The following is a 14,580-nucleotide window of genomic DNA, read 5'->3' as shown; positions in this document are numbered from 1 at the left end:
GAATAGGATTCTACTTGTATTGATTTCAGATTTTCATCTGTAACAAGTGTAATCTTTGTAAACTGCTGAACAATTTGTGTGTGTGTTTTGCTGAGATTGGCTGTGTGTTCTTGAGGTGTTCAAGATCAGCAATCTTAGTGTTGGCCAAGGAGAGTGTGTTTCATGAGGTGTTCAAGGTCATTCTCTTGGTTGTTGTGTAAGTAATCAAGGTGTGATTGCTTAGTGGATATCCTCAGGGTTTCTGAGAAGACTGGATGTAGCTCTAGTTTGGAGTGAACCAGTATAAACAACTGTGTACAATTTCTCTATCCCTAACTCTTTAATTCCAGTTTGTTTGTTGCTTGCTGGTATAAACAACCGATTGTTTCGAAGAAACAACCGATTGTTTTTCCTAGTATTACAATTTTGCTTCCTGTTTTGGCTAACTGAATAGCTGAATCAATTGGTTTCTGAAATAAGTTCATTCTAGCTTTGAAAAGTTTGCGAAAACCCCTTTAAACAATTCACCCCCCCTCTAGTTTAAAGCCATCTTTTCTAACATTTTTCATCCAAGAACTTGATCAGATGACTCAGTCCTTCACACTTCTTTAGAATTCCTGCACAAGCATGAGTTCAAGCAACAAGATTTGGCCCCTTCACAAATGTGTGTCCAATTGATTTCTTTTTCTCATTTGGAACCTCACATCCTTTAGGAATCCATTTCATGAAGCCCCTGGGAACATAAAACTTTCTTATTTTGCAGAATCTAACCGAATGGCCCTTTTTCATGCAATAAAAGCATGTAACAACCGGTTCTTAACAATCGGTTGTTTTACTGGCTTTCTTGAAAAAAAAATTGAAAACTTATCTTGTTTGTTTTGTGGATTAAAGTCTAAACCAGCCTTTCCAAAAACACAGCTTTAGGATGCCAAGACATTCTCAAAGTTAGATTTCCCTTTCGAAAGCTTGTCCACAGTGTCAACAAGATAATGCACTTTCTTCTCAAGGTTTTCACAATTTTCGCAAATGAGAGTGTCACACTTGCAAGAAGAATTTTTGAAATTTGTTTCCAGATTTTTTAAATCATTTTTAGATTTTTCAATCTCATCTTCAAGTGATTTTACTCTCTTTTCCAGCCAGCTGTTAAGTTCTTTCAATCGGTTGTTTGAAAGCACCAATCGATTAGCTTCATCGTGAGTTTCTTGAAAAGCTTCAAGAAATTCAATATAATTCTGTTCATTTAAAGAAGCACAAGAACTTACTTCACTTGAGCTGCAAGATTCATCATCATCTTCAGCAATCAAACAGATATTTGTTTTCTCATCTTCACTTGATGAAGAGCTTGATGATGATACTTCATTCTCATCCCAAGCTATGTAGGCTCTCTTTGTGATGTGATTCCAATAGCATAGAATAGAATGATTCTTGACACTCTTGGGAATCACCTTGAGCTGGACATTATTTAGGCACTTTTCTTAGAGTTGGATCAATGTTCTAAGACAAGAACTCACCAAAAACTAGTACCAAATCCCAAACTCATTTGGATGTTCCTCATATTGTCAAATTGAATCAACAAAGAGAGGTAAAATTAAAACACACCGAACAGAAAAGGATGACAAGCAATCTGAACCGAACAAAGTGAAATTAAAAGGCAAAGAACAGAAAAATAGGTGCTGGAAAAACAAGAACAGCCGAACCAAACAACAAGACAACAAGCTAGAACAAGGAATTAACAAAGAAGAAAGGAAGGAGAGAAGAATTGCTCATGAAGATGGAAGGATGATGGATGATCTCGCCACTAGAAGTGTGGAATGCTCCTAGATGAGAGTGTTGCCGCCACTTAAGGACTCCATGGATCCTTCAAGATAAGACTAGAGAAGAAGGCTCAAAAGCTCTCCAATGATCACTCAAAATTTGAGTATAGTTTCTTTTCTCTAAATTTCAAATCTGAATTTTACAAAGGGAGCACCTCTATTTATAGCCTAAGGTGCTGAAATATAAGCTACACAAATTCAAAAAACTCCCTCCCAAAAAGCTTCTAGAATTTGCGCCTAAAACAAAGCATGAGGAAGGTGTGACCTCTTCCTTCACTTTGGCACCTCCTTTTCTACTCCTACACCTATCTACTAACACACACCCCCTAAGACTCCTAACTAAAGACTAAAAGATGCTTTAACAATAGAGGTTTCTAATGTTTCCCTCTAAGCACCTTTCTAAACAATATTTATTTAATACTTGGCCTTGCCCTTCATGGGATGGACTTTGGGCTTTTGTGGGCTTTGGCCTTCTTGGGCTTGGGCTTGGGCTTGGGCTTTATCTTTTGCTAATATTAACAAGTAAAACTTTAAATATGAAGGCGAATGATCTTGTTCTTCATTATAAAAAGCCACCTTTAGTTGATTCTCATCACTTTGTCTTGCTCTTCTTTTCCTTGTAGCTAGCCTTTTTCTCCTTGCTTTTGTTTGGGCAATCTGCCTTTATGTGACCTTGCTCACCACAACCAAAACAAGTATAGTTATTGGAATTAAAATCATTAGATTTCTTGTTTCAATACCTATCTTTGTTGTTGTCCTTGTTGTGGTTCCTCTTCAAGAATTTGCTAAACTTTCTGGATAGCAAGCTAAGGTGTTCTTCATCACTATCATCGCTGGATTCTTGTTTGCCTTTGTGCTTGGAAGCTTTTAAGGTTATACTCCTTACGTGCTTGTCTTCGCTTTCTTGAACATTGAGTCGATTCATCTCTAACTCATGTTCCCTAAGCTTGCCAAACAAAGAAGCCATACTCAAGGATGTTAGATCTTTAGATTCGGATATAGCAGTTACCTTTGGTTGCCATGCTCTATCAAGACATTTCAAAATCTTGATGTTTAGCTCTTTCTTTTCAAAGGTCTTGTCAAGGCTCATGAGATGATTGATGATGTGCGTGAATCTTTTCTGCACTTCAGCAATTGTTTCACCTTTGAGCATTCTGAACATCTCATACTCTTGGATTAGAGTATGCTTCCTAGCTCTCTTCACGTCATTTGTACCTTCATGAGTTACCTCCAAGGTGTCCCACATTTCTTTTGCAGATTTGCATTGAGAGACCCTGAAAAACTTATATGAATTCAAAGCAGAGGTTATTATGTTTTTGGCAATGCAATCAAATTTGGCCTTCTTGCTTTCAAAATAAGTCCATTGAGACCAAGGCTTTTCAATGGAAGATCCATCTTTTTCAAACTTTGGGACAAAAGGACCATTTTCAATTGCATCCCAAATTCCTTTGTCAAGTGATTCCACAAAGATTTTCATTCTCACTTTCCAAAATTGGTAGTTCAAACTACAAAACAAAGGTGGTCTGTTCATTGAAGCACCTTCCCCAAAAGGTAGTCTATCAGCCATTTGAAGAACAGTTTTTATGATCAACTTGATTAACTTTCAAGAACCAAGCTCTTGATGCCAATTGTTAGAAAGGATGGCTTTAAACTAGAAGGGGGGTGAATGGTTTAAAGAGGGTTTTCACAAACTTTTAAGCCAAGAATCAAAATACTTCGAGAAACAAATGATAAGAAATTCAGTTTGCCAAAACACAAAGCAAAAACAACAGCACCAGAAAAACAATCGGTTGTTTATACCAGTTTGCAAATATTAAAACTAAATTTAAAGAGATTAAGGATAGAGAGAATGCACACAGACACTACAAAAAAAAAGTGTATATTGTGGCGGTTTTTTTCGTATAAAGTGGCGTTTATAACCGCCACAATATACGCTTGTGGCGGTTTCCCAAACCGCCATAGAACTGGCCGCCACAAAGTTTAATGTGGCGGTTTTATGTTACCCGCCGCAACACCCGCCACTTTAAACATAGTGTAAGTAGTGGCGGTTTTTATCTGTAAGTAGTGTCAGTTATAACTGTCACAATTTACAATCATTGAAGAAGATTCTGACACCATAATATTCGTAAGTAGTGGCGTTTTTAACTGACGTAATTTTATTACTGAATAAGGAAAATTTAACCACTTTTTTATAATCTTTTTTATAATTTTTTTTATAATCTGTTTTATACAATTATAAAATTTAACCACCACTTTTCTATAATCTTTTTTATAATCTGTTTTATACAATTATAAAATTTAACCACCACTTTTTCAAAATAAAATAAAATAATGTATAAAGTTATAATCATCCATTCATTTCATTAAAAATTAAAGCACACATAATAATGTTCAAATGTTTATATGTAATTGAAAGTTAAAACACACATAATAATGTTCAAAAGTTTAAAACACATAAAAAGTTCATACATCCCTAATTAAGTTTAAAATTCCAACACATAGTTGTTCAAAAGTTCATACATTCCTAGTCAAGTTTAAAATTAAAACACACATCTCTAATCAGTTTTGCTTCCGGCACTTGATCCTATTACTTGATTAGGTGATGGAGCACCACTTCCATAATCTGATGCCTGAAATAAATAATTTTAAGTTAATGAATTTGTATGTTTATAATTATAAAATAAAAGACACCAATAAATATTTAAATATATTAATACCTCATTGGTGGATGCATGAACCAAATTAGCTGCTATTGCAGCAAAATGTTCTGGAACGTCTTTTCTTGAAGCAATATAAGCAAGCAAAGTGTTCATTTGATTTTTCACAGTTGCAAGCTCATTTTCCATTTGAGTTATCTTGTCCTCCACATTTGATGAAGTTGAACTAGAGGAAGCATGGTTCATACCACTTAGCCTTGTTGTGGATCCTTTGAAAGCAAGGCTGGGACAAGCTCCATATGATAGCCCTCTAACTCGACCCGGATGCTCCTTACCAAATATGACACCAATTGGATCTTCTGGAGATATATTTGAACCACCTTTTGGATTTGTCAATATTAGTTCATCAATTTTTTCCTGGATAAAATTGAAAATATATCATGGCAGCAGCAGTAAACATAATGAAATGGTTGAACTCTCAACTACAACATAGAATGAGAGTAAGGTATAAAAGAAACCATCCAAAGTTCATCCCAATTCTCTACAATTTTGATGACAGTGACTTAAAACCCAAAGAAGGTAAAAAGGTAAGAAAAAAAACTGAGAAATTAAAGGCCTGAATATACTGACTAAAGAAAAAGGGGAGCATGCATGCAGATATTGATTAGTGACTTTATCATTTGGTTATTAATTATTTATACATAATAATGTGATTGTGTTTGGAATAATGGTACGTAATAATTAAAGCATGCTATAAAAGAAAATATTGATTAATTTTAAAATTCCCTTGTGGTAAAAGGTTCTTTATACCTGCACTCCATTATTAATTTCCCATAGCATGCTAAAATCTAGTGCGATTAAGAACAGACCATGTGTTTGGTCATCAATCAATCTAGTGCTAAAATCTATATGATAGCATTCTCACTCATCAATCACTATCCAAATTAAGACCATGTGGTTGGAACCTTAGAGACAAAATCTGTAAAATCATACCCCTAAATATAGATGCACCTATTCATCTATAAATAACAATTACCCACCCCTGATTCCACTTAAGTTCATGCTATCATACCTCTTTGTGCCGGTCACCATCACATAAACTACCATTCATTTTTATCATTATAATTCTTATTATTATTACTATTTCTAGATTTCCTGCTTTTTCTTTTTCCTATCCACCACTTCCCATATCAATACATCATCATCAAAGCAGTTCAATATATCATCATGATCAATACATCATCATCAAAGCAGATCAATATATCATCATGATCAATACATCATCAAAGCAGTCCAGTATATTTCCATGATCAATACATCATCATCAAAGTAGTCCAGTATATTTCCATGATCAATACATCATCATCAAAGCAGTCCAATATATTTCTATGATCAATACATCATCATCAAAGTAGTCCAAACACTTACCCCAATTTCCAGCGCCTCTTCATTCACATATATGCCATTTTTCCTCTTATGTGTGATCTTCCACATTTCAGCTCGTCCAATATTTTTACCAGTCTCAATTTTCTATATGTTCAACAATAATAATATAAGTATAATGTGGTGGAAATTGTAATATATTAAAATAAAGAGCACAATATAAGTAAACAAATACCAAATTATTTCTTCTTCTTGACAAAGACATAGCACCACCAGTGTGAGGAATAATTTGTCTCTTCCTTATATCTTTATTTCTATTACACATGTTCTACAAAGTGAAAATGAAATCAGTTTTGTGTAAACTTAAAGTAAGCTTATTAATAATAATAAAAAACAGAGTTTACTATACCACTGTAGAAGGCCTCAAACGATAATCAACAAAAACAGCCCATTGTTCCATGTTTAATCCAGCTGGAACATTCTTGATGAGGTCACTTCTGCTCATAAGAGGGTCATAAAATTCATTCCAAAGCTTGCATCTGTATTCCCTCCACAGTTTCCCAATTTTAAACATAACATCTCTTTTAGCCAAATCTTCATTTACTTTGAAACAAAATCGAGACTTCAAAAAAAGAAAAGAAGTTAGTACAAATGTATTGAATAAATTAAAGTTATTTCAATGTAAGTTATATTACCTTTAGTACACTCTCCCACACTGTATCCTTGTAAGTATCTGGCAAAGTTGACCACTTTTCAAAACTAATAGGGAACAATACATGATTTGCTGCTAGTTGTCCACAAACTCCAGCAAGTAAACCAGATGCTTCTCCAATTGGTTGAAAATTGTCATCATAGTTCACCACCACACGTAATCCGGTAGGTAAGTTATGAGCATCCCTAACCTTCACCTTTAGTTTTTGACTAACTCCTTCGCCATCTATAAAAATCCAAATACATTATTTCATGTGCAGTGAAACTTATTACATGTAAAGAAAAAAAAACAAAAGATTTTACCTATAGCATCAACAAACCAATAGTGGTTTGATTGCCTTGATTTTCTTGGTTGCACTCTTTCAGACTCAGAAGTTGGTTGTGCAGGTGCAGATTCAGAAGTTGCTGGAGGTACAGATTCAGATGATTCAAGATTTTCAGATTCAGTCTGTGGTTGTGGAACTTGTGAAGCTTGTGATTGTGGAACTTGTGAAGTTTGTGATTGTGTAGGTTGTGAGGTTTGTTGATGAATAGATTGAGAAGCTTGTGGTAGTAGAGATCCAAATGGACTTGCAGAAGTAGTTCTTGTCTGGTCCTGTGTAGTAGAAGGCGTAGCATTAATGTTTACATAGTTGGCCACAAATTTGTCTGAACCAGCAACTGACTTAAGCAAGTTCTTGATCCTTTTAGGTTTAGGCATATCTGCACATAAAATTGAAGTAATCAACAACATAATTTAAATTTGAAGATATATTAAAAGTGGAGATATATTAAAAGCTTCATACATGCACATAGTAGATGAATGAACATATTAATAGTGCAGCTGAACCAAGGTTATTATTACTCTGACATTGAGTCATTTTCATGAAGTTCATCATCATTGTTGTCCTCATTTAGTAATTCATCATCTTCATCCTCCCTAAATAATGCCAATTGGTCAGAGTTGCTGAAAAATTCATGTAAGTCTTGTTGTGGACACGGTTCTACTTCACAAACTTCACCATCTCCTTCTCCCATATCATACAAGTCTCGTGGTTTCAAATGGACAACAATTGACCATTCCTTATTCACCTCATCATCTATATAATATACCATTCCAGCTTGTGAAGCTTCAATGTATGGATCATGCTCCTCACGATCTCCCGTGTGAATTAACCTTGAAAAATTAATACAAGTGAAACCCCAAGGATCCTTCCTCAACCCACAGTCCCTTGTGGTGTCAGCCCATTTACATTTGAACAAGATAACCTTAAAATGACCATAGTAATTAAGCTCAATTATATCTTCTAATTTTCCATAATATGCCAAATCTGCTTGTCTAATATTTTGATCCACACCACTTACAACACATGATGTTGAAGAAGTTAAGAACACTCCACAGTTTTGGGTTTTTAGGTCATGTTCTCGACTTTCAATTCTAAATTTGAAACCATTTACATTAAAGGCAGAAATTCTTCTAGCATGTGTTGTTGGACCTTGAGCTAGATACTTAAGATCATTTGCAACACCACCTCCAGAAAGTGTTGGGATTTTCTACTCAGAATGGCGGTTTTCCAAAAATGTCCTGATTCACAAAATAAGATTTTCAAACATAAATCTATATATATGAAAAATAGCTATATTGAGAGAGAGAGAGAAAAAAAAAATGATGAGATGAGGGATGGAGTTGATGAAAGAGGATAGCCCTACCAAAATAGCCATTAGCCAATGCATACAGATGGGACAAAATGATCTGATGAGGGAGAGTTTATCAAAAGGACAAAACATCATTGATCTATCACAGACTCAATGATCCAAAAAATCTGGCACCACCATGGGATAAAGGGAGACCACAGAAATAGAGGGTGGGACCATATGTAAGGGAATGGGGACACATTCAAATCAACCAGATTGCTGGAAAAAGGAACTTTATTCAGTGGTGGTGAGCTTACCCAATAATTCCATTTGAAGAGCATGTATAACTAAATGTAAGAGACACATCAAGTGCACACAATATATAAATAGTATAGCTTCAGCCTGCAGCTAGGTAGGTAGCTGTTGAAGCATATGTTATTACAGTTTCCATTTTTCAGCCTTCAAATCATGCAAACCAAACCCCCCCCTTCATCTTTTTTTTTTTTGGACCACAACACAACTCAAAAACTAATAAAAAAACATGCAAATTGTAATACAGAGAGGTGAACATGTGAAAGTAAATAAAAAGAAGTTGGAGGGTAGTAGTGTATTAGTCTTGGGTTATGGAAGAAGAAGAACACAGGGTGACACAGGGTCTGATAAAACCGTTGGGCTATGTTGGTGTCAGGTCGCTTTCGAAGCATGAATTGCGTAGGCTCTAGGAAGATTAGGGGGAGTAGATGGTAGAGAGTTGTTGGTGTAGTTTCATTTATTCATGTATTGTAACCATGTCTTGGCTTTTGTTTCTCGCTTTTGTTGCTTTCCAGTACTGCAAAAATTGTATGAGTATATTTATGATGGATTCATCTGCCACCCAAGCTGTATCCGCTGACTTCAGACCCTTATGCTTTCCACCATTTTCCTTTCCTGCATTAACTTCTCCCATCAATACTCTCTAATCTTCCATTGTTAGGGACACATCAGTTTTCACCTTTCTCTCCCTGTCACTCTCTCTTCACTTTCATACTATCACTAACAACCAAATATTCTAGTTAGCTCCAAACTGCTCCACTTCTTCTATGCAATCTCCTTCCCCTACATTTCTCAAATAACTAACTATTTTCCTTTCCTTTATACATACTCACTCAAACTCCTCCCCTAACATTGCATTCATGTTTTCAATTGTAAATTTGAAAAACAGATTTTGTTGGGAATCAGTTGGAATACACTAAAATGTTGTATTTAATTTAATTCATTTTTTTATGATATAAAAATGTTCAAGCCCCCTTTGTTTTTTAATAATATTCTTTATCCATAGTTCAACTTATTTTAACTGTAAATACTTTTTAAATTTTTATAGAATACTTTTTAAATTTTTATAGAATGGCGGAAAGGTTGGTATAGAATCAAGGAGAATTGAGTCAGGTCACAAAGAGCATGGTGATGTGAAATACCCAAAGGGATCAATAGTAAATGATTCTAAAAGTAATGGCAAAGAAAAAGAAGTACAACTCAGGAAACAGCTAAATGATGTGCCTGCTAGACAGAATGCTACATTAGATTTCTCAGAAAAAGAGAATGATGGAGATGAATGGCCAATAATTAGAGAAAAGAAAACCGGGATACAAAAAAATGTGGTGGAGGGTGCCACAAATGCTGAATTGACAGAAGAAATAGATGAGGTCCAAAGCTTTCATGATGAAAATGGTGTCCCACCTGATGTCAATGAAACTGAAATAGTATTTGGTCGGGCACACATCCGGCATGAAGAAAACCTGTCAAGTGTTAGTAAAGGAAGTTGGCTCAGAGGACACATATATGAAGTCACATACGTAGAAGATAACACTGTTGAAGTGAATTTGGAAGCATCAAAGAACGATGCTGATGAGGAAATTAATGCAGGAAATAGTATTACTCATGCCTATACTTCAGGCATGAAACACAGTTCAGAAATCGGTGAAGCAGATAGCTAGTTTGGTTTAATAAGATTATGATTCTCATCTTTGTAAACTAGAGGTCATAGATGCCATTTTCATTACAAAAAAAATACAGAGCTGTAAGGGGTGAATTTCTAGGCTATAGAGTTTCTTTAGTTCATGACTATGTATGATGTAATTGTACTGTAAAATTTGTACTTTCCAGATGGACTGACATGAAGAAATGACCCCATTAGTGTCTCAAGTAAGGACCCTAATGGAAGTAGTAGTTGTGAGAACAGTGGGCATGCGAACTAACATTTCATTAAAACCCATCAATGTTTGTTGTCCGAACTTAGTTGTAAGAATGCGATTTGAAGGGAAGGATAGGTCTTTGTAATGCCAACATGTCATTTACTAGAAGCAGAAAATGGGGTAACAATGTTAATGGCTCTGTCCGGAAGATTACTATTTCATAATTTTGGCAACTTGAAGAGTTAAAGCCAAGGAAAAGGTAGGTCCAATTTTAATTTTTTAGCTTAAAATGATAAATTAGATGGTGTAGGAACACAGTTTCTCTTAAATGAATGTCTTTCTCACTGGAACAATTATCTGTAAACATAACCATTCATGTATCATTTTTGACCTACTATTCTTTTCATTTCATATAGTATCTAACAAGATAAGGAAATCTAGCAAAGCCACATGATGTGGGCCAAATCCAAAATCAAAAAGGAGCAAAATATTTTTTAAAAAAGGTACGGGGTGAGTGTGTGGCAAATAGATCTGGGAAATTTCTGGAGAAATGAGCCCATTCAATTCACACTGAATCGTGAGCATTCTTTTTAAAGCGCTAGTGAACACCAATTAAGTGCAAACTATTCAGACAGTTTGATTTCTTTCTGTTCTATTTTCCCTTGATAATTTGGTTTATTTTCATTTTGTAATTAGCCATACCTCTCTGTTAGAAGAGTTTGTCCAGTTAGCAAACCAAGAAATAGCACTTAGTTTACCATTATGTAATATACAACTAGAAGATTCATAAATGGTCGGTGACAGAGTTTGCTGTCGGACATGAGACCAAAAGGTGGTCAGAACAAATTGTGTGGGTTTTAGAATCTAATGACATAATATTTTACAAACAGAAAGTGAGAACTTTAATTGCATTGTCTCTAAATTTGGCAGCTACTCACCCAAACCTACCCAACAGTAGCTCCTCTGTTTGTTAGACTACTGCATTCATTGGAACCTAACTTGAATTACAATCACAACCAGACACAGACAGACTAAAAATTATATGACCATAGAAACCACAGGACGAGCTGACATTCATGTTACCTGCAACATCTCAACAAGAAGAATGATGCGCGGATTCGTGTGGAGGCAGAGAGCGCGGGTTCATTGCATAAAACCTAAAATGTAAAGGATAAAGTTGAATGAAGTTGATGGTCGACATTGATAAGAGAACGTGCGAGCATTTAATTACCTTCAAATCGGTTCCATGTAGAAAGCGCTAGGGTTCGTGTGGAGGCCGAGAGCGCTAGGGTTCGTGTGGGGGCCGAGAGCGGTAGGGTTCGTGAGTAGGCAGAGAGCGCTAGGGTTCGTGAGGCAGAGAGAGGAGAGAGTGAAGAGTTAGGGTTCGTGAGGCAAAGAGAGACGAGAGTGAAGAGTTAGGGTTCGTGAGGCAGAGAGAGACGAGAGTGAAGAGTTAGGGTTCGTGAGGCAGAGAGAGACGAGAGTGAAGAGTTAGGAGTTAGGTTCACTCTGGTTTCCTGAAATTAAAAAAAAAAATTATTTTCTTAAGTTTTCAAAAAAAAAATTATTTTCAATTGAAAAACTGAAGGATTTTTAAATAAAAAATGTGAATATAGGAATAAAGGAATAAAGCAATTTCAATTCTGAAGGAAAATTATGACAGTTAAAAATGACATAATTTGAAAGATAATTGTGGCGGTTAATGAAATGACGTATTATACTGAAATTTGTGGCGGTTATTAATAACCGCCATATTAAAACCGCCACTTTTTACACATTTTTTTGTAGTGAGATGTTTATACTGGTTCACTCTAAACCCAAAGCCACATCCAGTCTTCTCAGAAACCACTGAGAAATTCCACTAAGCAATCAAACCTATATCACTTACACCACAACCAAGGAAGTGACATTGATCCCCTCAAGACACACACTCCTCTTGGTCAACACACCAACACCAAGAATGTCGATCTTGATCCACTCAAGAACACACAACACTTCTCAGCAAACACACAAGGTTTCTTTCAACAGATACAAGGATTACACTTGTTACAGAATTAAATCTAAAATCAATACAAGAGAAAATCCTATCTCACACACTTTGATAAAACTCAATCTCTAAGCAATCACAACTCTTTCAAAATCTGTTCAAATCTCAAAATCTATGAAAAACTCAAATCTGTTTTTCTATTTGTAAAACAAAGTTGTTGTTTGTTATCAAATATTAACAAACTATTAATTGCATTCAAAGATTGGTCAAAGCATTAAAAACTGGAGCGTAAACAGTTGGAAAAAAATTTAATGCTTAGTCAAAGCACAAAACAGTTTTCTGTTATGGTACCAAAATAAACAATCGGTTGTTTCCACGAATCAATCAGTTGTTTTGGTTTTGACAGCAAGTCAACCATAAAAACAGTTCTCAACCTTTTCTAAAAAGACCTAAGTATAAAACAATCGGTTGTTTCGACAAAACAAAAGATTGTTTTTCACTTAGCTTGAAAAACACTTTTCTTTTAAAAGGATTGAGAGTGCTTATGCTTTGGATTCAATCAAGAGTGGATTACACATTAAATCTACCCCAAATCCTATCTAAAGGACAACTCAGCAACAGCAAGCACAACCAACCTTCATCATCCTTCAAAGGGTTTGGATTCTTCAAAGCTTGAACACCACTTGGTTCAACACATATATCATACTAAGTAGTCTCATCTTCTTAGAGCGTCTATACTCAAATGACTCTATTCATTCTGAGCTAGATTGTGTTAGAACGTACCAAATTGAATAACTCATCTTCACAGGGCGTCTATACTCGAATGACTCTATTCATTTCAAGATAGGTCACCTTACCATGTACGAACTGCAATAACCTTACGTCCACAGAGCGTCTATGCCCATATGACTTTATTCACTTCGGACTAGGACGTCTTACCATGCCTTATTGTTTACCAATGCAGTACGCCTACTCGGCCAACCGAGTTATGTCTTACCATGCCTTATTGCTTGCCAATGCAGTGTGCCTACTCAGCTGACCGAGTTATGTCTTACCATGTGTTATTCCTTGCCAATGCAGTGCGCCTACTTGGCTGACCGAGTTACGTCTTATCGTGCCTTGTTGCTTGTTAATGTAGTGCGCCTACTCGGATGATCGAGCTACGTCTTACCGTGCCTTATTGCTTGCCAATGCAGTGCGCCTACTTGGTTACTCGAGTTACGTCTTACCAAGCCTCACATCAAGTAATTCATTTACAAAAATAAACTCATCTCACGTGGCGCTTATATTCGGGTAGTCGTGCTTACACCGAGCTAAGTTGTCTTGCCATGTACTTCATCAGATAGATTCATCTTAACAGGGCGCCTATACTCGGATGACTCTATTCATTTCGATCTAGGTCGTCTTACCATGTACTCAACAACAAATTCATCTTCACAAGGCACTTATACTCGGATGACTCTATTCATTACGATCTAGGTCATCTAACCATGACATTAGATAACCCTTTCACGCACAGGGCGCTTGTACTCGGATAGTCATACTGACGTCGAGTTAGGTCGTCTCTTCGTGTGTTAACTCAACTATATCAACTGAATTAATGCACCATCATTTAAGAAAAAAATTATCACTAGATGACCTCATTAAAAAACCCCTTCGTCTCTTAGTTTTCTTATTTGTAGCTCTTGGGTTTCACTCATAATTATGAGTATGGTGCATCATTTGGGAGGCCTTGAGCACCATTGATTTTTACCTTGATCCCATTCCATTTTCGCAAATTGCATCTCCTCCTCACTATATCTTGTTTTTCATCTTTGCCTATGTGAAGTGAACCTTCACACTTACTTAACCACTTGGTTAAGTTCATGTCCAGTGGGAATCTTCCTTAGGTGCTGACCATTAATTATTAAAATCTCAACCTTAAGTAAAAGTGTCACCATAAATGAAAACATCTAAAAATCAACTCACATCATGTGGTATTCAGAGCTTAGGTTTTTTAGCTTATCTTGTTTAGAGTTGATTGGCACTTTACTTTCTTGCATCTTTAATTCCTTGTCTTTACATTCAAGCCCCTTTAAATTCTTGTCTTTACTTTCAAGCACTTTTAATGTCAACCATTTACTTTCTTACTTTTAAATTCGGCATTTACCTTATTCAATAGCATTGTTTCGCTTTTTTAATGTTCCTTTATGTCTTATATTGTTTTTACCTCTTTGCCTTGAGTCATATGTTCTTTAGTGTTCTAAGAGTCCTTATATTTTTTT

The 14,580-nt window shown here is 35.7% G+C and overlaps 1 protein-coding gene across 3 annotated transcripts; it reads right to left on the bottom strand.

Annotated features, from left to right (window-relative positions):
* Positions 1-4,178: 4,178 nt before the first annotated feature.
* Positions 4,179-11,741, bottom strand: LOC137826845 (uncharacterized). Of its 3 annotated transcripts, XM_068632990.1 has the most exons (10): positions 11,561-11,741; positions 11,413-11,486; positions 9,875-9,933; positions 6,848-7,246; positions 6,529-6,770; positions 6,243-6,455; positions 6,069-6,161; positions 5,879-5,980; positions 4,511-4,867; positions 4,179-4,423 (listed from the first exon to the last, which is right to left on the bottom strand). In XM_068632990.1, the coding sequence occupies exons 3-10, from the start codon at positions 9,915-9,917 to the stop codon at positions 4,349-4,351; spliced, it is 1,524 nt and encodes a 507-aa protein (XP_068489091.1). In that variant the 5' UTR covers positions 9,918-9,933; positions 11,413-11,486; positions 11,561-11,741; the 3' UTR covers positions 4,179-4,348. The 3 variants fall into 3 exon arrangements, with proteins under 3 accessions (XP_068489091.1, XP_068489094.1, XP_068489093.1); XM_068632993.1 differs by lacking the exon at positions 9,875-9,933 and having other exon boundaries at positions 11,561-11,739; XM_068632992.1 differs by lacking the exons at positions 9,875-9,933; positions 11,413-11,486; positions 11,561-11,741 and adding an exon at positions 7,330-7,919.
* Between the last annotated feature and the right edge of the window lie 2,839 nt (positions 11,742-14,580).

Source organism: Phaseolus vulgaris, chromosome 8 (genome assembly GCF_000499845.2).
Source record: "Phaseolus vulgaris cultivar G19833 chromosome 8, P. vulgaris v2.0, whole genome shotgun sequence".
Lineage (NCBI taxonomy): Eukaryota > Viridiplantae > Streptophyta > Magnoliopsida > Fabales > Fabaceae > Phaseolus > Phaseolus vulgaris.
Note: the sequence above shows the minus strand (reverse complement) of the source record. Positions and strands in the feature narration are given on the sequence as shown.

Excerpts from the sequence above, each read along its gene's own strand:
- LOC137826845 (XM_068632990.1), bottom strand. The coding sequence starts at position 9,917 with ATGTGTGCCCGACCAAATACTATTTCAGTTTCATTGACATCAG. Across the intron at positions 5,981-6,068 it reads CAAGAAGAAGAAATAATTTG|AAAATTGAGACTGGTAAAAA; the intron begins GTATTTGTTTAC and ends TTGAACATATAG. Across the intron at positions 4,424-4,510 it reads TTCATGCATCCACCAATGAG|GCATCAGATTATGGAAGTGG; the intron begins GTATTAATATAT and ends TATTTATTTCAG.